Source organism: Adelges cooleyi, unplaced genomic scaffold (genome assembly GCF_023614345.1).
Source record: "Adelges cooleyi isolate 19-005CV unplaced genomic scaffold, UGA_ACOO_1.1 ACOO_flye_CR_arks_rails_tigmint_CR_PRNA_108, whole genome shotgun sequence".
Taxonomy (NCBI): domain Eukaryota; kingdom Metazoa; phylum Arthropoda; class Insecta; order Hemiptera; family Adelgidae; genus Adelges; species Adelges cooleyi.
The window spans coordinates 2,363,180-2,390,954 of NW_026095761.1; the positions used below are offsets into that span (position 1 = coordinate 2,363,180).

General features: G+C 30.4%; 2 protein-coding genes and 1 long non-coding RNA gene across 4 annotated transcripts; 2 read left to right on the forward strand and 1 right to left on the reverse strand.

Annotated features, from left to right (window-relative positions):
• The first annotated feature begins 227 nt into the window (after nucleotides 1–227).
• LOC126846372 (amyloid protein-binding protein 2) lies at nucleotides 228–6,271 on the forward strand. 2 transcript variants are annotated; one of them, XM_050585725.1, is made up of 13 exons: nucleotides 228–710; nucleotides 803–940; nucleotides 1,023–1,205; nucleotides 1,955–2,062; nucleotides 2,542–2,662; nucleotides 2,733–2,868; nucleotides 2,950–3,121; nucleotides 3,184–3,438; nucleotides 3,511–3,635; nucleotides 3,710–3,840; nucleotides 4,213–4,385; nucleotides 5,029–5,194; nucleotides 5,269–6,271. In XM_050585725.1, exons 2-13 carry the CDS (start codon nucleotides 809–811, stop codon nucleotides 5,514–5,516), a joined length of 1,950 nt encoding a protein of 649 aa, XP_050441682.1. In that variant the 5' UTR covers nucleotides 228–710; nucleotides 803–808; the 3' UTR covers nucleotides 5,517–6,271. The 2 variants fall into 2 exon arrangements, with proteins under 2 accessions (XP_050441682.1, XP_050441691.1); XM_050585734.1 differs by having other exon boundaries at nucleotides 230–710; nucleotides 4,219–4,385; nucleotides 5,269–6,268.
• Nucleotides 6,272–8,314: 2,043 nt separating this feature from the next.
• LOC126842563 (sodium-dependent dopamine transporter) lies at nucleotides 8,315–27,592 on the reverse strand. Its single transcript, XM_050579606.1, has 13 exons — nucleotides 27,531–27,592; nucleotides 23,637–23,898; nucleotides 19,059–19,193; nucleotides 18,152–18,306; nucleotides 17,962–18,056; nucleotides 17,686–17,824; nucleotides 17,476–17,610; nucleotides 15,257–15,360; nucleotides 14,900–15,137; nucleotides 13,278–13,506; nucleotides 11,053–11,153; nucleotides 10,771–10,938; nucleotides 8,315–8,929 (listed from the first exon to the last, which is right to left on the reverse strand). The coding sequence occupies exons 2-13, from the start codon at nucleotides 23,827–23,829 to the stop codon at nucleotides 8,798–8,800; spliced, it is 1,824 nt and encodes a 607-aa protein (XP_050435563.1). The 5' UTR covers nucleotides 23,830–23,898; nucleotides 27,531–27,592; the 3' UTR covers nucleotides 8,315–8,797.
• LOC126842574 (uncharacterized) lies at nucleotides 12,847–16,511 on the forward strand. The gene is made up of 3 exons (XR_007686357.1): nucleotides 12,847–13,090; nucleotides 13,204–13,515; nucleotides 16,258–16,511. It is a non-coding gene; the product is annotated as an uncharacterized LOC126842574 (long non-coding RNA).
• Nucleotides 27,593–27,775: the final 183 nt, after the last annotated feature.

The window sequence follows — 27,775 nt, forward strand, 5'->3', positions numbered from 1 at the left end:
ACAAAATATTAATCTACTATTATTATCAATTATTATTGTCAGCATGAATTGATAAAAAAAAAAAAGAAAGCAAACAGGTATATCAGCAACGCTTGATAACCAAAACATGGCTGCTGGTGTCCCTGGCGGCCGTGTATTACTGAACAGAGAACATCGTCTACCATATTGGAAAAATTGCAAACTCCATTTGCAGACATACCTATTTGTTTTTGATCACAACCTGGACGATCTGCAGCTGTGGAATAATTCCGGTAGACAGCAGTCGACACAGCAGGTGTAATGTGTATGGATTTTGTTTTGCACCTTGCTCGATTGGTTGGTCGGTTGCTGATGGATCAATAAATGAAGAAATGTCCCATTTCTCAAGGCTCAGCTCAGTCGAACAATCGGACAGTATTTAAGTGATAAGCATTAGGCAAACAACAAGACGAAGAGTGTATAGTGATAGTCATTAGTCATAGATGAAGTCTGTCGTCACTCGTCTTCAGACTTCATCGTGAAATAATCTTAGTGACAATTACGTTTTACATTGTTATTAAGATTTAATTAATACATAATAATAATAACACTAGCAATAGTTGAAAAGATTTCGCCATCGATACTTTTCGTCCTTTTTAATTCGAGTCTCGTTGTTTGATATTATGTGACCTGTGTTATATTAACTTAACAGCCGAATATCACCTATACCCATACAAATTTCTATTTACTAGGTAAATTTATAAATTAATATAATTTATAAGGTTTGTCGTCAAATTGTGTAATTGTGAAAAATTTTCATAATTTTTTTTTTTCTGTTATTTAGTCAGTTATGAATCAACTTTGTTCGAATTCATTGTTTGACTTGTCATTACACAAACTATGTGCTTCTATGAATGAAGATGATTTACACAATGTTTTGAACAGTTGCTCACCGTATATAACACTACAAGTTGTTTGGAAGGTAAATTTGTATTACTTTTGTATTTTAATTTAAACTAGTGTACCAGTGTATGTTACTATAATGAAGAATTGTTTGTGCAAAGGTTTTGGGAGTAAAGGACGACTTTGATCTAAATGGCTTAGTTAGCTATAGATCTCCTAATGAAAATTTAGTAACAGTTCATCGAGGCCGTGCACTTGTTCAACCGACCAATCCATACCCACCAAGGACCTTGTTCCCTCCACGCGTAACGGTGCTGAATCGAAATGATATCAGACACAAACAAGTATGTTTGATAGTTTTGCAAATTGTTAAAATAAATAAATAGGTCATAAATTTATTGTCAAAAACAGTTTATTCCTGTGATAGAATTTAATTAACTATAAATTATGATCTTATTTATTATTTCAATTTTTATTAGCTCAATAATAATTTGCCTACTGTATAATTGCTGTATGAATTAACCATGTATGGTTATTATAAAGATTATTAGAAAAAATAACAAAATAACATGTTCAAAATCATTTTTAAGATTGTTTATAAATCTGTGGCGTATCGACGGCAACATATAATATTGATGGCAAACAAAATGATGGCCTATTAAAAAAAAGTTGAGATACATATATTAAAATATATGTATTCAGTTATAAAGTAGTACCTGCATTTATACAACATACAAGTTACTGACCTATATTCTTATCATTTTGTATTGGCCCAAGAAGATATTATCTCCCAGAGTCCTCCTCTGCTCGTATCATACAAACATTTTACCTTTTTGTCTTCTCATTTAGAAAACTTTATCAATGAAATCTTTTTAAAACTCTTAAAAGTTCAGGTGCCGAAAATTGAAAAGTCTTTAGGCAAATTTTGAATTTTTATTACCTATGTCAAGTTATTTTAGCCTCGGCCCCCCAGCCCGAAAACTACACTAAATTGCGATACTAAAGTAGCGCGCCTACTTTAAGTTTTCGTCGTCTTGCAAACAATCTTTTCATGTCAAACTTTTTATTTTATTTATAATTTTTTTTTTTTCAGACGAAATTTAAAGACAAACTTAATTTCTGTAATCATTTTGATTTAAATTTGTTTTTCAAATTACTTAAGGATACTGCTCATAGATGTCGACTCTATACAATATTTCAGGTAATTGTATGTTAATTTACTAGCTAATGTGTTTCAAGATATAAAAGTTGTATACGTTTTTTTTTTTAAACTTTCTTTTTAAGAGCTTTATAAAAATGTGTTGACTTATAATTGTTGAATAATGTTTAAAATATATAAACACCTATTTTTTTCACCTAAGATTTAGTACCTGTATTTATCTTTGAAATTACTTACCTAAATTTAATTATTTTTCACTAAAATTGTATTTTTAAACAATAATAATGAATATTCAATAGTGTATATATTTTTATTTAGCTGACCAAATTATTTTTTATTTATAATTTTACATAATATTTTATTTGGCTTTAACCTGTAACAAATTGTTTAACTTATGTACAGGACTGCATAATAAAAGTTAGTTTGATAATGTTTATAAACGAGTTGTTAACAAACCACTATTTATAATATTTTTAAAACTGTATCAACCGTTTAATATGTTTGTAATATGTTTCATTTAGATTTGTATACAAAAAAAAGGCTTTGAATTTCCTATGAAGTTTGCTATGCAATGGATAAGTGACAATGTCGAACAAGAAAGTGCAAACTGTTTGCATCATATTGATCAAGGCCTTCAACTCGGTCTGTATTGCTGTGAATTGTACTTTTGATTTATGGATGGCAACTGTTTTAATACTCGATTATATTCCAGGTATATTTCTCGGCGATAGCGGTTGGTTTAAAGAGAGTGCTCTTGTTTTGTCCTGCACATATGAATTGATTTCTAAAAACTGGGATTGCTCTAGCCAAACTTTGGTGTTGACTAAGACTCTACAATGCCTGACCAAGTTATTATTATTATTATTATTAGACTATTTTGTTTTAAACAAATGTTAGTTTTTAGTAATAATTGTTTTGTTCTTTCTTAGATGGTTACTGGTGACATCGAATTTCTACGATTTGGACGAAGCCAAAGAAGTGCTACAACATATTTTGATTATGATTGACATCGTTGAAAACAGTGATAAAAAAAAATTGTGTATCGCTTATTCTTATGTTGCTGTCTCACAGTACTATTATCAACTAATGGAGTTTGGAGAGGTTAAAATTGTGTAATTAATACGCGATGTGAGTGTATTTTATTTTCTATATCTGATTTCCAGGCTTGGTTGTGGGCAGTCAAAGCTGTTTATGGACTCACAGAGAGGAGCAGCGAAGTGCTGAAACTTCAAGTTATCAGTCATGCCATACGGGTTTGCTCTGCCGCAAACAAGTTGAACACGGCTAAAGAATTGATCCAGGAAGTTCACAAGATCGACGGTTACATCGAGCAGTATATTTGCGTTGATATGCTACTCAATGAAGCCTGCTACACGTTGAGGGCTGATTTGGCTAAAACCAGTATAGACAGTTACTATGTAAAGCAAAAAAACACTAGTATTTCATTTTAGTCAATAGTTATTACAGCTGTTTGAGTTCTAAAATTTCAGATGGCGCTAGACTGTCGAAGAAACTTGTTTGGTTATTTCAACTTGCAAACAGCAACAGTTTTTGTCGACTATGCGTATGCTCGTTACGTTTGTGATTATGAAACGTGTGATTTTGAAGAAGCTATGTAATATAAATAAACTATATTCTACATATACCATAAGTTATTATACTAAAAAAAAAAAAAAATTGTCATTTCAGGTGTTGCGTGTTGCAAGGCATTTATATTATGGAGGTTATCGGTTTGCCAGACGATCATATGTTGGTAGTAAACGCTGGCCGAGTAAAGGCTCTAATTTTGGAAGAAAAAGCATTGTCAATAATTGATCTCGGTAAACTGTATATGTAAAATTTAAATTTAAAAAAATGTACACTAGACTGGCAGTTAAAAAAATGTAACCCAGACATAAGTCTGTAAAAAAATGATAAGCGAGTGAAAAATGTGGAATGATCCATTATTAAGACCTGTAACTTTATTTTTTTTTTTTTACTGTCACAAAAATCGAGGTCTATCTCATTGAAATAGTATTTTATGAAAAAACAAAAACAATTCACCGGTACTCGATAATATTGAGGTAAAGCGTTGAAACTTTCAGGATGTTTATTTTTTGAGGTCAACTTTACTATTTTTTTTTTTTTTAACGGCCAGTCTAATGTGCACAATTGAAAAATATTCGATTTTTTGTGATTTTTTCTAAATTTAGAATTAGACAATGATATTTCGAGACGAGTAAAACAAGATATGCTAAATGAAGCTGAGACCCTTCACAATAATGCTTTAAACACATCGTTGAGAGCAGTCGGAGAATCAAATCTTCTTACAGCCAAACATTATTGTAATTTGGGCAGACTTTATCAGACTAAAGAAGATTACAATGTGAGTTTTTTTTAATAAACTATTATCTATTATAATTTCTCTACAATTGAATTTTAGCTCAAAGGACATGTATATGGTTATATTTGTTATATGGGTATAAAATTTAGGCGAAATTTGAAGAAAAAAAATGGTGAAATGACAATTATTTTAGTTTTATCTATTATGTTTTGAATTTATCCTTTTTTTTTCTATTAGCAATCATTTATACTTGCTATTTAATAAAAATAATATTAAAAATCAGGACGAACGGCTGAGAGGATAAGGTGGCAGTCTGGTGACAATCAATATGGTATAGTGTATATGTTAATAGTCCGTTAAGCCAAATTTCAAGTAATAAAAAATGTATTTATGGTAAAAAATCCACAATTATTACCTCTATGCAATTTTTGTGAATTCTGTTTTCATTTTTCCATGACAAGTTAAAGTCTACTTAAATATAAATTAAATTTAATACGTAAGTGGATCTCCATAGTACCAGATTTTAAATTCTGTTAATTATTGAACTTTAAAATATGGCCTGACAATAAAATTCTTTGATTATGCAAAAAATTCGATTTAAAAAGTATTCAAATCGAAATCTTACTTTTTAATGAAAACGCATACCTATTTATTGTATTTTATGTACAATTATAATTTTTTACAGCTCTCTGAAGAAATGCACAAAAGGGCTATAGCGATCAAAGAATCCATATTGGGCAGAGACAATCCCGAAGTGGCCCTGTCGTTAGGCCACCTCGCTAGTTTGTATACTTACCAATTGGAAAATTATCTAGAAGCCGAACACCTCTACTTGCGATCAAAAGCCATTTGTAAGTCGATGGGTATTTTTTTGTTATTTTTTCCACGATAAGCTACTGTTAATGACGGTTTTTTTGTTATCTAGATGAAACTAGTTTCGGTAACCAATACACGGGAATATTGTACGATCTTCAAGGGTTAGCACGGGTTTATGAGAAACGTTACAATTTGCCCAGGTACTCACAGTGCTTAACATCTATTCGACAATTCCACGCTAATCGTGAAGCGTGGCTCGAAAGATTAGCATCGTCAGAGGTATCGACCGTCAGCGACAGATCTACCAGTTGTAATATGGACGCCATAAAATCCATACTCGATGACGGTTTTCTGTGAAAAGCATTATAGATAATTATATTTAAGTAAGTGTAGTATAATATGCATAAAGAAAAAAAAAGGAATTGCTTAACATTTAGCTATCATCTATCGTCATTTATTTATTAAGTTACTCGACCCATGTTATCCTATTGTGGTTTAGTAAGATGATCATTTATGAATATTGTAATTTTTACTAATCATAGTAGGACGTAATAAATGTAATCGGACTAGGTCTTATCTTGTAATCTCCGCTATGTTACTTTTATTCGGCCAAAATCGTTAAACGCAAAAAATATTTATTAGTTTTTATATTTTATGTCTTGTTACGATTATTTTTATCTATAATTTATTCTATTTCGAACTGTATAGGTGTCATTAAATGTGTTTTTTTTTTTTACTTGTAATTTATGTTAACGATAAATCTTTTGAAAAAATAATTTTTTTTGTTTTTTTTATATTTAAGTGTCCTATTTCTTGCAAACTTTTTTTAAAAGTAAAATTTAAGGGTAGTGGTAACTGTTTCTTGTGTTTATGGATAGCATAAGGAAAAATAAATAAATTATATAGGTATACACTATCATATAGTAATTATACTCGTTAATAGTATAAAAATACTTATTTGACGTTAACTAGATGATTTTTATCTTTAGGTTATTAAAAAACAAATTGTTTCAAATAACTGTTTTAATGTTTTTTGAACTTATCAATTATTATTATTACTTAAGTGTATAAAGTAATTATAAAACCATTGGGTTTATATTATTTTATTCCGATTTGTACCCATCCTGATTCCTGGGTATTTTTAGCCTTTTTTAGATTGTTAAGCTTGACGACATGTTTTCCAAAATAAATCTTTGTTTCTGTAAAAGTTATTAGAAATAATATTTTAGAATAAATTATACTGTTAAATAAATATTTATTGTTAGGTAATTATATTGTTTATTTCAATAATTGTTATTATAAGAGTAATTATATTATAATATATCTAGTCAAACAATATCGTTGAACCAAAATATTTAAAATTTATAACTAGAAATTTTACTGATTATTTAAAAAGTACAATACAGACTTTTAAATTTATATTAATCGTTATATAAATTGTTAATTATCTACTAATATGTTAAAAGTACTTTAAGGAAAACAATAAGCAAAACCGATTGGATAATTTATATATTTATATATATATATATTAATGAATGACTACGTAACTACATTCCAAAAAACAGCATAATATTAACTTTAAGTTTACATATGTAATAGTAATTATATATTATTATGTACACATATTTTAATGCTCACAAATCAATGACATTTTGTTGATTAAGACTGTTTATAAAAAGTATAAAATACACAATAGTACATTACTTATCATAATAATTATAACATATTATATCTTAATCCACTAATGTAGTTTAAACAGTAGTAATCTAATAAACGTTTTACATTTCCGATACCTGATTTTTAAATTTTATTTATAGCTGCATCCTAGTAAAGATTTCACTGTAACAGCAATAAAAAAAAAATAAAGTTGTGACATTGACTTGACTTATAATATTATATTCACTTAACGGCTCAACGGCTGCCAGCTATAATGCGCAAACTACGAAAAACATGTATCGCAGATACCACAAAGTGTACGTAAAAGAATTAATTTTATTGTTATAATTTTTAATAAAAAAAAAATTGATTAATTTAATTTGACTATTTAATGAACGCTTTTAGCGGTAAAATTTAAAGTATCTCAAAATCGACAAAAATTCCACACTATAACTACATGTGACTACGTATTCAAAAATCCATTAGGTTGAACTAAGTACTACTATAATAATTATACCTGCTAGTATTGTACTTGTACAGCATACCTACATTTTATGCTCTACCCGTTCTAATTGAAGCGCTTAATAATGTCAGACCAATGCTGTTTAATTACTAGTTTTTTTTGTTTTAAATGTATAATTAGAAAAAGTACACACTACATTTTTCAACGTTTTAATAATATTTAAGTAGTATATTATATGTAGTATATTTAATTTCTGGCCCAAAACCGATGAGAAAACATTTTTTAAATATTTAAAACTTTTCTATCGACCGGGTACAACGTCGGTGGGTAGGTAATTAGAGTATTGTGCAGAAATGCAATAAAGTAATAAGTATATTTATAAGGTGTAAAAAAGCAAAATGAAAAATGTTTCAACATAACCCAAGCAGAAAGCGTAGAATGTACCTGTACTACTATAATATAACAACATACATATAGTAAGAAACAGGAAGAATGTGGAGGACATTAAGAAGTGTGTACAAGGCGCTGAAAAAAGTGTTTTGTAATGGATAAAGCAGAAGAAAAACGATCAAGTATAGTTTAGACAAGAAAACATTTGGTAAAACGATAGCGTTATATTTTTTGAGTGCACCAAAAAAAAAAAACGAGTACCACACATTTTTTACTTTAAAAAAAAACCCCCCAGAAAATGCCGTTTTGGTTTTTGAAGAAAATGTACTATTTATATTGTTGAAAAGCACAGACTGCTACCGAAATCCGACTATCTACTAACTGTGATTACACTCTACTTGGATTAATATTAAAATACACATAATTAAGTACAATATTATATATGTATTTAAAACTAGGATATCTATAAATGTAAACCCGACTTTGGGTGTATGTGACTAATTATATATGTGACTAATATATTATAATAGTAAGTATAATTATTATATCGTTACAATATTATTGCTTATAAATATATGAAACACATGTTTTACATTGCACAAACACACAAAAACACACTTTATAACATATAGTAAGTATTCTCTTAATAGTTAACGACGAAATATTTAATCATGAGATCAATTTGATCTAATTGCGATATTATATTATTATACACCTAATATTTAAAACGTGGTTAAATTTGTATAATTTACTCACGACAACTCAAATCGATTATATTATGCTTATTTATAGCTATGAGTGTATGTAGTATAGATAACTTCAACTAGTACTAGGTACAATTTTTTTTTTTTTTTAATTAACTAAAATTGTTTAAATAGGGTATTAAATATAGTTTATATAACTTTATATAAACTATATAAAGTTTTTACCGTTACAAGTACCTAAGCAATACTACTTTGGTCGATAATAATATTATAATGTATTGAACATCACTCTCTAATCTATATAATACCTTAAAATATTATATACTTAATAACTAAGTGTCAGCCAATAATATAAATTAATAGTCTACTTTTTACTCGTCACTACATTTTCTTTACTACTTTTTTTTTTAGTTTAACTGTTCTCACTAAACATCAACAGAGGCCATGGGACTTGTGAGTCTCACTTGTGCCGGATCCGTGAGTATGTGCAAACCGTTAATAGAAATCGGATCGTCGTCGTGTTCATCGCGCCAAGGTGTAGTCAGAATTTTCAATCTCTACAATAATATAGTAAACCAATATTTTTTTTAATAGGTATATATATAATACATATTCTATAGGCCACAGGCAATGACTCGAACCTGGTCATTTTTACAAAAAAAAATAGTAATTTAGTAAAAACGGGGTTCATTTAAACGCCTAACCTGATGTTTTAGGTAATACAAATAAAATTGTGTTTATTAGTCGAGATCGTGTTTTAAAAAAAATTGCAGTAAAACGTTTATTAGAATTTCTATTTAAATACAAAGTTGGTAAGACAATGCCCAGGGTTGGGAAATGTACAGCATATCTGCTTATAAGTTAGATAATTTCATTAATCAGGCCCTAACCGGATTTTTTGTTTTTAAACAACCGAAATGTGCACTAAAACGTACTAAAAAAGTCTCTAATATGCATTTAAGAATTTAAAAAAAATGGTTTAATGAAAAAAAAATTATTTAAATACCTACATAATACTTATTTATAAATTGTAAAAATATAATAATTTTTTTTTTTAGAAAACCACAAATAAAATAAATGTTATTCTAACAAAATAAACGTCGACCCTTTTCCCCTTCTTATTGATCTGACAAAATATCAATTTATGTTGTACTATTTATTTTTCTATTTTTTAAAAAACTGTGGTTTTTTTTTTAATAGTTATGACTAATGATCGTTCTTTGATTACATATTATTACACTTTCTTTGTCCGGCGAATATACAATATGATCACAAATTCAATTTCATCCATTATTCAATGGCGCGCCTTTGACCGATTTAAAACGGTAAAAACGAAATTAGAAGAAAAAAAACCCAAATACGTTTAATTACTGTTTCGTTGTGAATTTAAAATGGACAGACGATATTAAAAAAATGCAAATTATAAGCGTAGGCTTGTAATTTAGAGACTTTTGGTGACGCCACAACTTATACACCTTTGCCAATTTCAGGTATCCAGGGTGTCCTATTTTAAAATACTAATCGATTTTTCTCCAAAAATACTAATCCAATCAAAAAGTTGCTACTTAGAGACTTTTAGAGTACAAAGGGGGGCGTTATAAAAATTAAAAAAATAGGGACCAAAATTCAAAATGGCCGACTTACGGTCAAAAACATTTTTTTTTTAAATGGAAACCGTGTATTTTTTGTTAACCAAACCAATGTTCTTTTCAAAACAAACAACTTTTGTAGGATACATTTTTCGGTAAAACCCATAGTTTATAAATTATCTTTATTTATTTATTTATATTAAATGGGCTTTTAAAACCTTAAGCAAAATAAAAATATTGGGTGTACATTTTCTGCTTATGCTAATAATTATAAATATATATATATATATATATATGGATAACAAAATTATACAACAATTTTTTTTTAAATTAATAAATACATCAATAAAAGTCACCACACATACTAAGGTTACCACACATGGCACAGTTACCATGTGCATCAAAATAAAATAACAAAACTAAAAATAGGTAGCTAAAGATACTTAATTTACAAGTTATGGGTTTTACCGAAAAATGTTTCCTACAAAAGTTGTTAGTTTTGATAAGAACATTTGTTTGGTTAACAAAAAATACATGGTTTCCATTTAAAAAAAACATATTTTTGACCGTAAGTCAGCCATTTTTGAATTTTGGACCTTATTTTTTTAAATTATTTTAACTTCCCCCCTTTGTACTCTAAAAATCTCTAATAAGCAACATTTTGATTGGATTAGTATTTTTGGAGAAAAATCGATTAGTATTTTAAAATGGGACACCCTGTATATCGGTAAATTAATTATTATCAGGTAGTATATTCCTCCCCTGTTCATTTATTCATTGTAACATTGTTTTTGGCAAATAAATATTACCTGTGTGGTAGTTCCAGGGGTTATCAAAAACTGGTAAACCGCTACTGTCGGTATCATTGCCACGCTACTGCCGGCAATGATCCATCCCAAAACGTTAGCCCAAGCTGGATACACATATCCCTCGTAAGTCAGCGGTTCATAACCGATAAGTCCGTACACGATAATGAACTAAACACACACGAAATAAAACATGTTCACTATTTTGTTCACTATGTTTTTTTCCCTTATTACAAAATATAATAAAACATCACAGCTATGTTATGTACCGGTATTGAAACTTACTATCAAAAAGAGCGGTGCCGCAAAACGCCAACAGAATTTCCAGTACACGCCGGGCAAATGACCCATCATGTCTTTAATATCATCGCAAAATCTGTCCACACCTAAAAAAAAAAAAAAAAAAAAAAAATGAATATCGTTTTAGACCTCTGTTGTTGGCGGTAGTATCATATTATATATACGTTTGTAAAAATTGTTTCCAAACGTGACTAAACGAGAAACCGATTTTTGCCTTCCCTTTTCTAAACCTTAGCTTGACCCTCATAACAGCAAGGATGTACCTCGGCGTTATAATGTTTGCATGTAGACAGGCGTTATAATGTTTGCATGTTTATGACTTTGCTTTGTCAAAACTATGCTTACCTATTTCTTTTATTGGCCAGTAGATATATAATTACTTTTTTAGACATCGAACAATTTTTATAGATTCTACATGAATGGATACTAACTAAATCGACATAAAAACTATTAAAACATTTAATTTTAGTAAATTTATAAAGGAAGAAAAGTTGAGGTTTTTAAAAAAAAATTATTAGTCGTGTTCTGCATATAAATTAAACATTAGCAGAGTTGGGAAATATTTAACCAGAATAAAAATTAAAATTAAACATGTCTCATTCGAATAAAATATCGAATAATGCCAAACTCTGAACCTATGTCTAAGTGCGTGTACAGTTAAAAGTGTATGTGTATCTACTTGTATACAATTTACAATCAAAATGGCTTATGTAGACGTGAAAAAAAGCATCTTGCACTTAACCATTTTGTGCACCATATGAATGGAATATTAAGTTTAAGATGTTTTATGCGTTGGCGCTAAATCGAATTAAACGTTCAAGTCGAAATAACGTTTATCTACCGAAGCACTATATTTTTATTTACATTATTATTATTATTATTATTTTTAGTTGAAAATATACCGTTACAAACGTTCTTAAATATTGTATAGACACAAACGGTACCTACCAACGGTATCAGGGAAATAATAATAGAAAACTCAAAACTGCATTTTATTATTTTAAATTAGGTACCTACCAAGTTTTATTGAGTATATATTTAATAATGCGCTACAGGGGATACAATTTAATAGTAATAAACATGTACAACTTGACAAGCTGTAACAAGATGCTTTTGAAAATTACTCTTTTTACTGTGTATGGTTTAGCAAATATTATGACCACAATTAGTTGTAAAGGGTTATATATTCATGTAAATTTTGTAAAAAAAAAAACACTGTAAAAAAAGGAAACGATTGTCATGGCTAAAGCCGAGTCCAGAAGAGTTAATTCTCAGTTCTAACAGAATCTAAAAAAAATGTAATATTTAAGCTCTATGTGGAATATAAATTCCATAAGAACCCTTATTGAATGTTCTTAAAAAGTTAAGAAACTTTTATATTATAACTTAAGCTGAAAAACACAAATCATAATTGGTTTTAAAACTAAATTTAGTACTTAAATTATATTTGATTTCTAGTTAAAGTGCTTGAACAAATTAAGAAACGCAGAGAAAAAAATGTAGATGATTTTGAGCTATTTGTGTCTAATAAAATTGTACATCTAACCATGGTTGAAATATACAGGTAATAACCTATTACCAGGTATGGCGCTTCGTCTCGAAATGTTATCTTCAGAAATACAATGACAGCGTGACGGGTTATCAATTTTACCATATACCTACTTTAACCATTACTATATATGTTATCGCGTACTTATATACTTGATTTTGATTGGCTGCCTGTTATGCTGACATGATTGTATATAGGACCTTGTATATTTTTCAGTAATGGGTCTAAGCCCTAGGGTTAAATCCGTATGCTGATCTCATTGGTTTGCAAAATAATTACCGCACACTTGATGTTTTATTCGAATAAACCGTGTGTACGTTTAAACCGGCAAGGGATTCGGAATATCATTATTGAAACTTCGTGGAAGTCAAGGGGTCGTTGGTGCACCCCAATTGGAAAACCGTTCAGCCGTGTGCCTTCGTGCGAATTGTTCTCAGAACGGACTTGTCTTGAAGCGTTGAAACAAATATTTGGGTAAGATTTATTGATGTTGCGCGTGAAGTGTGTGTGACACATATATTATAGTCAGTGCGTAGAATTTGTTTTCGGCATAATCGGTTTGCTTTTCTTTTTTTTAATCTTTGCAGACCCGCGCCGGGGACGACATTTTCTTTTACACCAATATTGGGAGCGAAACGCACTATTTTTTTTTTATACAAACCGTAAATCCAAGACACGGCTATGGTCTCGAACAACACGGCCACGAGCATTGAGTATCCGGCAGCGTAGCGATCGAGCAAGTTGAAGAAGTAGAATCCACCTTGGGCACACGAAGCCAGACCGACGACGAAGTACAGCAAGAACAGCAAAGCGATGAATATTTCCCTGTTGCGCCTGATCAACGGGAATTCGTCGCTCATGGCCGTTATAATTGCTTCGGATCCGCCAAACTAAAATTGGTAAGTACAATGATAATTGTGTGAGTTAATAGATTTAAAAGGAGGGCACGTTCATTGGCGCATCTACTAGAGGGGAGGGGGGGGCTAAAGAAGTTCCAGTCCAAATGACACAGTATATACAGGGTGATTCCTTTATCATGGGCCACTCGATATCTCATAGGGTTTACTAAGAAATTACATTTTTTTTTCTTCAAATTTTATTGTTTTTACCACCCTCCCCAACTTGGTTTTTTTGATAGAAACTTTTGAAAATTAAATGGTAACGCATATATGTCGTTAACTTTTAAAATTTGTACTAAAAATGTTGACAGGTCGATAACCAGTTTTGGACAATTATTTTTAAAGTTATAAGAGTTTAAAAGTTAGGATGGGAGGGGAAGTGCGGCTGGGAAATGCGCGCAGATAAAAATTATATCTATTGCACTCCATCTTTTCTCCTGCCCTAAACTTGAAAATTGTTAGTATATTATTCTCAATTTAAAAAGTTAATAAAATGTATTAAACCGTTAAAAATTCGCAAGTTGCTGTCAAAAAAACTTAGTTGGAAGGGAGGTAAAAAAACAAAAAAAGTTGAGATCCATTGTATAAAAACAGTTTAATTTCTTATTATACCCTATGATAACTATCTCATAAATAAATAAATAAATATCTCACTCAATAGAGTGGTCCATGATAAAAAAAAATCCTCCTGTATATCAGACAAAATTAGTTGCAATAGTTAAAAAATTAAGTTAGCAAAAAATACAATAATAATGTTAAGAAAAAGGATGAGCATTCTGCATTTTACATTATATTATGAACTAGATAAATGTTTGTGAATAATATTAAGTGTGTCATTATCATATCCTTAAGACGGATATATTTTTATTCTCGATAAACACTTTTTGTAACTCGGTGAATAAAAGACAATATAATTAAGGTTGTTTATTATTTACAGTTGAATACAATTATTTTTCAATTTTATTCAATTTCAGTTCCATAAATGATAAATTAAAAAATACCTATTCTTTGGTTCGTGTCAGATGTAAAGTTGTTTTGAACGGTTTTTTATTTATAAACAAATTATCATGTTAAATCTTATTAATTTGTTTTGTCAATCGGTTTAAATAGTTTTGCTATTTAATATTACAGGAACCCTACTACTTAGAACCTGTAAGTACAATTTATTTAGAGGGTGACCCTTTAATAAGAGCCATGTCTTTAGTTAATAGCCTATCAAACAGTGAGGAGTGTAGTTAGTAGTATTTATACTATTAGTAGTAATTAATTTATATCTTTTTATAAGTATATATGTAGGTGTGTTTTATGTCTATTTTTTGTCAAAAAGCTGAATAGCGTTTATACCTAAAATAAATAAATACAAATAAATATGAGGGGTACTCACCGAACTGTCCAGACCCAAGTTCAGCAACATCATGAAAAATATCAGAGCCCAGAACACCGATCCGGGCATGGCGGCGATGGCAGCGGGGTAAACGATGAACACCAGACCAGGTCCTTCGGTGGCCACGTTTTGAATTAGCCGACCGGACACGTGAGACATATAACCCAAAACGGTGAAAATCACAAAACCCGACAAGAAGCTGGTGACGGAATTGCACATGATCGCCAAGTACGCGTCTCTGTGTGGACGACGAACCACAGAAAAATTGCAAAAAAAAAAAAATAACAATAAACACATTTTATTAGATTATTAGCTGTTATTCAAACGGTATAACTGCAGCGAGCTTTGTGCATTTACCTTAGTACGTTGTTGTGGTATTTATTGTACGAGGCGTAAGCCAACAGCACACCGAAACCGGGGCCGAGTGAGAAAAACACTTGTGTAGCCGCATCGACCCAAACCTTTAAAAGCAACATTTTTGGCCATATTAATATTGGAAAAAATTACCTATTTAGCGCGCAAAAAAAAAATGATAATGAAGATATTTTGTCAGCGATCGTTCTTTATTTTAATTTGAGCTTTTTTATTTAAAAAAAAAAAAAACAGCACAATGGAAAAGGAGAGGTCACATATTATGTCTCCAGGTTTATATTACAACTAAAAGTGAAACGTACACTTTAAAATGAACGCTTCGATGTACGACTATAGATAATGAAAAAATATTAAATTGAAATTGAAATTAATGGTTAGACACTTAACGTGTCTAACGTACGTTTTTATTATGGCGTTATATTTTTTTTTTTTACTTTTTCTCAATAAAAAATGTGTGGCTACAGATTTTTTTTCTAACCATAACGTAGATATTATGTGTTTTAAAGGCTTTTCAAGATAAACACTTAACATTTCGACCTTTCGGAAATTCATTATATTGTATTAAAAACTACCTAACGAATATATTAAAAAAAAAAAATTACAAGATTACTTTTATTTAAAAATAACGTTCTTGAGTTAAATTCAACCTCTTGTGTACATGGAAAAATACTGATTGTTAACGGAATAACCAAATTAAATGTGTTTGAGAATATTATTGTAAATCACTTTGGACAATATTTTTTTTTTTGGATATTTTTACCGAGCACCTACAGTTGTACCGAGCAGTTGTGTGGTAGGCGCATAAGAAACAATAAAATATAGAATACTATATATTCTTTAAAAAATTCTGACATGTGTATAATATAATGCGCATAATATTATATATAAATGTAAAATATTATGTACATTATATTATACACCGTCATAATGTGTTATGGAATTCAAGGAGTGTATGATATCACGCGTACGGATGTAATATTTTTCAGATTAGTTGTGAAAGAAAATATAAAGTACACGTATGCTTAGACCACCGTTGAGTGGTCAATATGAAATTCCACACGAAAATGAAAATCTCATTTGGACACGACAATTCCATTTCCTCGATGGGTGCTCGTAATGGACACTGCTTTATAAGTCGTAATGCCAAAGGAATACATAAGCAGGCACTGTACATATATCCCCATTCTCCCACACAATACAAAAAAAATATATATATATATAAATAATAAATATATGTATATCTAACATACTGTTGCTGTGCGAAAATATTATTATTATTATTATAGCACCTATTACTCTCTGAGTAGGAGACCTGCACTTGGATTGCCATAAAAAACCAATATATTAAACGGATCTTTTTAATATCATATTATAACCATGAACGCGGTTTGTCATAACCAATAAAAAAAAAAGGTAACATATTATAAATTGTAAAATTATCCTTAATAATACCTTAAGTGAACAATATAATCCGACATTTTATTTAAACATGTATTCGGAAAATGATACACCGGTACTATACTGGGTTTATTTTTGTACAATAATCATAACTGATGTAATTTAGAAACAAATACAAAAATGGCAGATAAGTTTGCTTGAAGACTTAATTGACAAGTGTTGTTAATTTCTAATATTTTAGCGAAACACTAATGAATTAATGCGAACATAACGATAATATTTTCATAATAGCGCTGTTTTAGGGTAAGCTTTAGAATATTATATAAAATATTTTCAAAAAATCTGTATTCAGAACATTTATTTTTAATAAGAAAAAAACTAAAATCAATTATTTTCATACTAAAAAACTAACAACGTCAATGTGTTATTGTACACACTTATTGTGTACAACATTATTTATACTTTGTACTTTTTACCATCTGTAGCTTCGCATCGAAGGGTTTTATTAGAAAGTGATTTTACCACTTTCAGTTAAAATAATTACTCAAGGTCTGTGACCTTTCTCACTCCACTATTTAATATCAATTTTGTTTTGGTTAGTTAAATAAAAATGTAAATACCTAGCTACACATATTAAATGATTAAAATAAGTACATTCTTTAGATGTATATCAGTAGGTATACCTGTCTATTGACTAATTGTTTTAATTTAATAACTATACACCAACAAGAAAATATATTATATTAAACAGTTATTAGTATTTCAAATAGTCAATACGTTTCTATAATAACATAATTATATCTTACCTCAGGTTTGGCAATCATGGAAAAGTTCGGATAAAGGTAGTATCTAACGCCTTGGGCGGAACCAGGTAATGTAATTCCTCTGATCAGTAAAAATATCAACACCACATACGGAAACAACGCGGTAAACCAGACAACCTGTACAAAGCAATGTGCTATGTTTTAGACACATTCAATTCAAAACAACCACGGTCTACCACCGTTGTTACTGACTTTTCCCGATGTCGAGATGCCTTTCCACAGACTAAAGTAACATATCAAGTACACCAAGAACAAACAGCCCGCCATGTCCCATTTGATGTATCCCAAGTCGTGAATCCCTTCGCTGTGATTTAACTCCAATACTTTGCGTCTGAAAATACAAGGGGGGGGGGGGGTTGAGTAACGGTTGTAATTTAATCAAACACTATACACAATATTATATTATAACGGTATTTTATTTGATTATGTTTGCCAGCCAGTAGCGTGTTTATTTGCTTGATTACTCACAACCAGTATTCCGAAGAAGCAGACGCTAACCGCGAATCGTTTGCCAACAGTGTAACGTTGTCCACATAGTTTGTTTCGTTTGACCATATTGTCATCTAAAGAAAACCGCACACGATAGTAATAAAGAGGCGCCAAGTGCTTTGTCATTAATAATATGTTGGTATAATGATAATAATATGGTTATTATTACAGGCTGACAGAACACGGTATTCCAGTCGTTGTCGCACGTGGTCCACGGAAGGATGTCGGTAAACGAAGCCAACAGAAATCTCAGAGCCCATGCTATAATCACATTGTAGTAGAAGTCCACGTAAAACGCTATTAAAACCACCGAATAACCAATGCCTAAGAAAATATTAACATTGATATTAATATTTAAAACGTTTTGCTTCAGTTTTGTCTTGAAATCATTTTCTAAAACTCATTATTTCCCCTGTAAACCATATACTTTATATGTAGCCTCATTTACAAATTGAATTATCTATTTTATCGGATTTGACGGTAATTTAATTCCTTAATTAATATAATATATGAACACGTTTATTGCCAAAAGTTATTATTTGCAGTAATACACTTATAGGTAATATTAACCGCTTGTTATCTACATACCGGTTTTCATATAGGTAGTAATTGTCTATATTTTAATACTAAGGTTAGAAACAGTTTTAATATGTTAAACGAAAACGGTAAATTATTTATTGTTTACCAAGTTTGTTTTAAAATTAAAAACGAAAATACAAAATTCGTTATGAATAAAACCGTAATGATTTTTTTTCCAGAAATAACCAACTTAAATCCGAATATTTTTTCTTCGATATTTTCACTTGACTTAAAGCATAGGTAGTTACTAGTTACAATAATAACTTGGAGTATAGAGCAAAAAATTGCATGTTATATCTATATCTGTAATATATTTTTCTTTTGTCTTATTATCTTTTTTCATAAATATTAGTTTATAGTTAATTTGATATTCTGTACTTTGGGCTGCGGCCCGTATTGAAATAAAATAAAATAAAATAATTGTTCAAGTAATTTTAAACAGTGTTGATATTAAGTTTTGGAAAATATAGGCTACTGTATAAAATATGGGTACTCACCTTTGAACAGAGGAACAAGTCTGCCCCAGCAGGTTATAGCGCCCGTTTGATAGAATTGTCCAAGTGCAAGTTCCATGTAAAACAAAGGAATTCCGCCGACCAGCAACATCGTACAATATGGTATTAAAAAGGCCCCTAGAAATATATATTTGATGCAATGATACGCTCGAGAAGAGATATCAAACGCAAAACGATACTATTTTCTTGGACGGCGTATCAAATAGGCAATATCGATACAGTTGGGCATAGAAAATACTATAAAATATTATGAATAATATTATAATGCAATCCCTTCGACAATTTTTCTACATGAGTGGTAATTATATTTTGATTTATAAAACCTATTTATATAAGACATTTGAAAAAGACAAGTAACATGTCAATTTTTATTGGTTTATTATTCAAAATATTGTCACATGAAACACTAATAATATGATTAAATGTATGTTTAAGCCACAAACGAGAGTTTATTAAAAGTGACCAGAAATAGTAATATTAATATTTATTTTATAAGAGACCATACTAATAGTCATATGATAATATATACATATTATCATATGACTTTCATTACTGTAGCCAACAAAGTTGAAAATTTTAATCATTGACCCGTGTAGACTGTAATGATGTTATAAGACAGTTGAAAACTATGGGTGTATATAATCATAAGCTTGTAAAGTATAGAGTTGCAAAATGTTAAAATCATAATAGCTTGAGTGCCGAGTGTGAGTTTCATTAACAGCCGGTTGATAATATTTAATAAGCTAGAACGACGCTGCATGGTATATTTCGATTCTGTAGTGTGTGTGATGTGACAAAGTGATTTTAAATTGAATAAACACCGTGCATGCATCGCTGCTATAAAGCTATTGTAATATTACGTTGGACGGTATATCGGGGGTGCGACTCGTGAACAAAGTTAAATACACCTTATAATTATTGAAGGCGAATCGGTATAAAGTAAAACCAAAAGGTGACAAAGGGCTTTTGCGAATATCAAGTTAAAATAATTTCCGCAGCATTATCGCGGCACCTGCTCTTTTACGCGCAATAAACTGCTGCCACTTTGTAATTAAAACCATTCAGTTGGCTTTTGTAGATTTTAAGTACAATATCCTTCCAAGAGAAGCGCGTGACATTATTATTTACATCGTATATCATCAGCGAGTATAAGTCAAAATACTACTAGCTTTGGCTGTTTTACGCCAAATTCTAGATTTATACTTGAAAGAAACTATGGTGTTTTGGGGGAAAAAATATGTTTGAAATTATTTTGATTATTGTTTCAATAAATCGACACAGAATAAAGATATAAGTAGGATAATATAATACTGTAAAAGCGTAAAACCAATAATTTTTTTTTTTTAATAAATCCGAGTAGAATCATATTATATTTTGTAGAGACTATACCACTTGCTAAGGAGATTTATCCAATTTATTGGAATGAAAATAAAAGAAAGAACTTCGTGTAAGAGGTTTATCGCGTTTAACGAAATAACTATTGAATAAAGGACAATACTAAAGAATCACGGTTGAACGGTATATTATAGGTAATTGAACAATAATCGCTCAGCAGATATGACTTAGAAGAATGGTTTTATTATTGCATCGTGTATTACAGCACTTGCCAATAGGTTCCACCATCTCAAAAACATTTTAGGGTTAAACCCCGATTATAGGGTTTCTATTTAACAACGAGTTAAGCTATTTTCTTAGGACTAAACATAGTTGGCTCAGATATTATTATTTCTAAGTACACGATTTGTTTAAGATAACGCTGTTAAAACGCATCTAAGTGCTTTTGATTTACTGTCTGAAATGGTTTAGAATATTATACTTTCAAACAAAGGCATAGAAATAATAAATAGTTTGTTATTTAAGTGCGAATAAACGTTTTTTTAATTACCAATATGTTGTATAGTTCCTATCTAAAAATTATTACAATATGTACCTACTACAAAATATACATTTCCTGCATTATAATTGTCTATTATGGCTGTTATTAAAATCCTACAATGCGTTTAACCATTGAAAAAACAAGAGTTGTTGTAATTGAAAGAAAGCTTCAATTAGTTTGGCCGATTATGTATTTATGAGCTTACAAAATTTAGAATAGTTGGAAATGAAATTATGGCGATTGTTTTTCCCTTATACTTAGATATTTTAGTTAAAAATATTCACTATTAGGGACAGTGCAGATCTAAAGCTATTTTTTCTCCCTTAAAGCCAGGAGGGTTTAATTAAATATCACAACAAAGATCATACGAATTCGACGATTTATGTCCACACACACACACACCTTTTGATAGCGGTGATAACCAGCTGAAAGGTAGAATTTCTGGAGGCCATATCTATATAATGAATCATTTCCGTATGTTCGAACATTATTTCCGGCCACTAACACAATTTCCTCATTTCCCGTAGGAAGTCCTTTGATCAACTCCGAACCACCCATCTCTATACCGAGCGCCAGGAACACAGGCGTCCTTCTAGACATGCTAATATAATGTGTGCAGTGCGCCTTTTTCCCAGTACAATAGTTTAAAAGATTCATAAAAAAAAAAAAAAAATCCCAAAAATGTCTCCCTTTTAATATTTGTTATATTTTGTTTATTGGCTATAGGCAAAAATATCACCCGAACACAATGTGGCCGTTGCGATATTTATCAAAATAATATTATTTATAACGTAATAAAATGTGCTAAAAAAAAATGTATACTTATATAATATATATTATATATTTATTTATATTTCATACTCCAAAGTATCAGTGGAACACGGTTAAGGTAGAACCGTGACCGGCCGGCCATGGTCCGTCGAGCACTTTATGGATATGCCGTGTAACCGTGTTGATAAATCACTTTTGTCACTTGTGTACTTTTTGAGTATCTATTGTTTTAAAACGCAACACGCATTAACTCACTTCGGGTTATTAGCCATATTTTTCAAAAGGGGAAGGTGTATACTCTAATTAATGTGTCCTATTGAAAATTGAAAAACCAACATTTCTGCTGTGTAATGTGCTCTTGAAAATAACTGCAAGGGTGAATATTCACTCGACGCCATGTTATTATAATAATTAAGTACCGCGTACTTTTAAAAACAATACCGTTATAACGTGTCAGAAATATCATACTTAATCAAATACATGTACAATGATTGATACTATTCACAACTGCCTACTGTTTTATGTTTTTTAGCGTCGATGCACAACACCAAGAAGACATTGATTTCACATATTATTTTTAGCGTTTCGGTTTATTCGAATTATTCTTCTAAACGTTGATCTTAAGGTATTACTTAACTTACTAGGTTTTACTGACCATTTTTTAAATTCTATGTACAATTATTATAGTATAATACTGGAAACATTTTTAACATTTACACAAACCTGCAACTGTATTATACTTTGCATTACTATCGCTTGTTACTTTTTGAATATACATTGTGATGTATAATTTTTTTTTTCTTAGCAAATTGGTTCTTTATGGATGTCCATTATTTTAAATCCTTTTTTTTTTTTGACAATGCGAACTAAGCTATATACGTTTTAAAAAACCTTTTTACTGCATCGCGCACATCGTCGGAGATTGAGTAAGAAAATTGTCATCAGTTCCGGTGCACTCATCTTCCTTATTTTATTCTTCGATTCTCTTTTTTTTACGTTTTAAACGGTTTATCTTTTTTTCCCCTTCACATTTATTGTATACTTAACTCCAACGAGAGGTCCGCAAAGAAGCTTACAATAGAACGTCCTTTAGACTGAAAAAAGTACCCACAAAAGAAAAAAAAAGTGATTCCGTTCAATTTTCCAAATCCATTTTAACGAGAAATAAGAAAATTATAATGTATTTTTAACTAGCGTTACGGCCACAAATTATTATTTGCCAGTAATTTCACCAGTTGCAGATTTTCCTAAAGCGTTTATAGACTCAATTAATTTTATCACTTGTACATTTTTACTATAATATACAAATCAGACAGCTATCATTGTTTTTTAACTTATAGTTTTAATTATGGAATATAACCGGTTTTGTACTTGTTAAGTAAAGGTTTTTTTATTATTTAATAATTTTTTTTATGAGAATTTTCGGCCATTACATCTTATGTAGTAATTTAATATTTACATCTTATGTAAAAAAACATATTCGTAAATATTGAATAAATTATACTGACGAATAACAAATGATAAATAATTTGAAACGAAGAAAAATACATTTTTGCTATAAATATGGGAATAACAGATGATTAATTAAAATATATATTTTTATTTATCGCTTCATTTGTGCAAAACATTACCAGAATAATACCAAACTTTGCTTGCAATCATCATAGTTTTAAAAAGTATAACTATATTGTGAAAATGATTGATGTTATTTTAATAAATAAACCCATTTTTATCAAAATGTATGCCTGTAAATTGTCCATGTTGGACATTTATATGATTTATTTCAGGATACTCAACGCCTATTTTAAGTATCTTTTTTTTTTCATTCTAAGACTACAGATTTGGTATCTGAATTAATTTAAACAAGTATATATCTCATAGATAAATCAATTATATAGGTAACACTTGCTTACCTCCTCCGTTTTTGTAACATAGATACGGGAATCTCCACACGTTGGCCAAGTCCACGGCGAATCCAATCACCGACATGAGAAAATCCGTTTTGTTCGACCACTGTTCCCGGCCGGGTCGCCGACGACGTTCCGCCGACTTGACCACAGGCACTTCGGCCATTTCCCCATCTCCGCCACCATCCTCTTCGTCCATGGCCGCCACTTGCACAGCTATCTGCCCCGAAGCAGTAGCGCCAGCACCAGCACCTATCCTCCGGCTCGCCTGTCAAACGTTTATTATTAATAATTCTGTACCCATTTGGATGCAAAAAAAAAACCCCACTGTCATTGTACCCAAGTCGATCCGCTAGACACGAAAAATTAACTCATACTTAATACACTGTAAACAAAAAAAAAAGCCTAGTACAGTGGGGTCGGGCCATAGTGGGGATGGAGATAGGTCACAGGTCAAAATCACTTTTAAAATTGTGCCACGACCGAAGCCTTGAAAATGTTTTGAAGAATTCAAATATTTGTTCAAAACTTAAATTGAGTATTCTTAGGAACAGTACAGTTTGAACTAGAGGCCCCTTAAGGAAAAACCAAAAAATAGGGGAAAATTACATTTTGACCGTATTTGGTTTTTAGGTTGTATGTGTGGTACATACTACCTAAAGATTCGCATCGAATAGTTTATTTAAAATTATTTTCAGTTGATTAATTATTTCAATATAAAAAAATGCAATTTTTAACTTTTTTCAACTGAAATAATTAATTAACTGAAAATAATTTTAAAGTTGTGCCACGACCTATGCCTTGAAAATGTTGTGAAGAATTCAAATGTTTTTTTAAAAATTGTATTCTCAAGGACGGTACTATGTATGTTTAAAAATGTTAGCTTTATGTTAAGTTTTAGCGAAAATTGCCTATATACAATGCACCTTAGCTAGTATAGAAGCTCCTTAATAAAAATAAAAAAATGTTTGACTTCAGATTTTTAAGAAAATTGTATATAACATGTTTAGATCCATTGCTACCTTTCGTGCTAAGTTGAAAAAAATGTACATTTTCCGGTGTTTTTTCTCGATTTTTAAAGGGAAAGGGATGAATTTTTTCAAAGTTCCCGTCTAATAAAGTACCTTAAAACCACGAATTGTACAAACTGTACTTAAATTGTAAATTGTAATTATTAGATTAGTAATAATAATTCTTTTTAGGTAGTTAATTTATTTTTCAGAATATCGCAGCGTCTTTGTCATCGATTTTGAATATTTTTTTCCATTTAAACATAGTTTGCTTATTCCAAAAACACGGCCTACTGGGTGGTTTTAGAGTAAAAGTTCCAATTATAAATGTTGTAGGTGAGAACTATTTCTATGTTTTGTTGAAAAAACCAATTATAAATAGTTGGGGTTTAGATATGGAACAATATGACATAAAGAAAGGGCATATTTTTAATTATTCAAATGTATGTATCTTAAAATGAAAATCTAATTCCAACAGAGCATATTTAAAGTTATCATGTTTCAAACAATTTATAATTTATATCCCTGTGTGCATTGTAGACTTAATACCATTGGAAATACAAAAGTACTATTTTGAGGTGCGACGTCCCCACACGAAGCTGCCACACAAAAAAATCGGTTCAGTGGCTTAAACGGATATCGTGGGTGCAAACACAAAAATATAATATAAATAAAAACACATCATTGTAAATACAATACCTCTTCTCAGCTATCGCATCAAAGCTAATATGTCACCGTCGAGGCAAAAATCGAATAACTTATAGTTTTGTAAACCTCATTTACCAAAAAATTACAAAAAAGGAAAATTGGCTCAGAAGTTGTTGCCCGTCAAACATGTGCGGCAATTATTATTGAATATTACCTATATAAAATGTCATTCACATTTTTAAAAAAAAAAAAATGTTTTCAGGAGACGGTTAAAGCCCTAAAGAGGGAACACTTGACTAAGCTGTACACGTTTCATTCAACTGTCAACACAACACGCGGTTACTGTCTACTGGATAAGTGCGACGGGCATGGTGTTAATTATTAAGCAATTATAAACAACAATAGAAACGTTCCAAGTAGGAAACATTGTGGGGTCTACATTGTTTGACTAATAAACTTTCAAACAAATCAAAATCTAAAAACCCATCAATGATAAATGGCCTGCATACAATATTTGCACAACGACGATTGTATTGGAGAAACGGATTTACCTATTCGAACGGTGTCGGATTTTTTCTTAGGGAAATTTTACAAAGAAAAATACAACAGTGAAGTCACCTGGTTTCGAGAACTATGTTTTTACCCGTAGTGATAAAACCACTAAATAAAAAATATACAAGTCACCGTGCTGTATGCACTCTGTTGCAGATTAGGATTTTGTTTTTGCTTTTATGTGTAGCACTCACACCCATAATGGTATTTTTAGTGTTGGAGTTTGTCTGTCTAGATTTACCTGCAATCTAATTTTCAGTTCTTACCTCCACAATCTACGCTCAGGGCCTATGATATTTACTTGGGTTTTCATTGTTCATCGGTAGTACTATAATATAATATATTATCTAAATAACATCCCACACAAATTTGGAAATAATTCTACTATTTTTCAACTTTAATTTTTATAAATATAATATTAACTATATCGAAATGTTAAACATAAAATTATTTTTGTTGACCTGGAACAAGGATGAAATGTCCCCCCAAAACAAGAGAACGTTTCATTATAATATTAAGTAAAGTGTAATACTATTAAAACTAATAAATAGGAACTTAAACTTTATTTTTTTTTCACCTAACAAACTGTTTTTTTTTTTAAAAGCCTTGGGTTTTCTCGATGATTCGACTTTTTTATAAATAGATACAAAATACATTTTGTCCAATTGAAACTCGAAAACAACATATACAATGTAGATAAACAAACTGTTGTGCTTATTTAAATAAACATAATTATTGGTCAGGCCACGAGGGTAAGATTTACACTCAAGAGAGCCAGGGGGAAATTTTTAAGTGAAAGTGGTGAATTTTTTTTAATGTTTAGAGCCCAATAATGTCATTATTCTGGTAGGTAAGATTCGGACACAAATACATAAAAAAAAAAAAACAAAAATAATGAACTAGAGAGAGTCGTGCATCATTCGAATAAAACGTTATCTAAATAACCATCATGAATTCAATAACACATTATTCATAACTCAATTAATGTTAAGAGGGCGTCGCACCGGTGATTTTCAGTGGTAAAAACATGTTTACGCCAACTGAAAATAACTCGCTTAATTTTGGTTTTAGAGTAAAAGCACCCATTATAAAATTAAAAGAAAACAATATTTTGAAGGGCGAAACGGTACGTTTTTTAAAAAAAATTATTTTTTTGAAAAGTTACAGTCATTTAAATATGTTAAAATAGTCGTTATTTCTGAACTATGTATTGACTGTTATACTTGGAATAATGAAAAAAAACGCACCGTATTGCCCTCTGGAATATTGTTTTCTTTTAATTCTATAATGGGTGCTTTTACTCTAAATCCAAAATTAAGCGAGTTATTTTCAGTCTGCTTAAACATGTAGAGATGAAAAAACATTTTAAAAACGCTTTCAAGCATGCTGTGATAGTCCGAAAAATAAACGAACTACCTACCAAAATAGAGACCTAGTTATTGAACAAATAATTACACATCACAGTGTAACCTTTAAATTAAATTAATTTTGTGAAAAATTGCCTATACTTTACTCCTTAAAAATAGGCGGTGCGACGCTCTCTTAACCGAATGTAAAATCGACTGTTGGTCGAAGAATTATTATTCAAATTTAAATATTTTATCGGAACGATAGAACGATCCGCACAACTGTGATTGTAAAAAAAACAACATTTTGTTTTTGTTTTTTAACGGTTAAAAAAATTGCATACCTGGTGCCTCGCGGCTTGCTGGATACTCGCCTCCGGAGCATTAGCACACCCGCGTAGATCGGTGGCCGCGTCAAGATCAAATAAGGCGCGAGATGGGCAAAATTATTATTGTTTCCGTCACCAGGCTTTGTGCATGTTCGTTTCAAGCCGACCAATCGGATCGGTGCAAATCATCATCACGGCGCGACGCTTGCGTGTTACGGCCCAACCATTAGGTACAACAATAATATTACACGGACAGGACC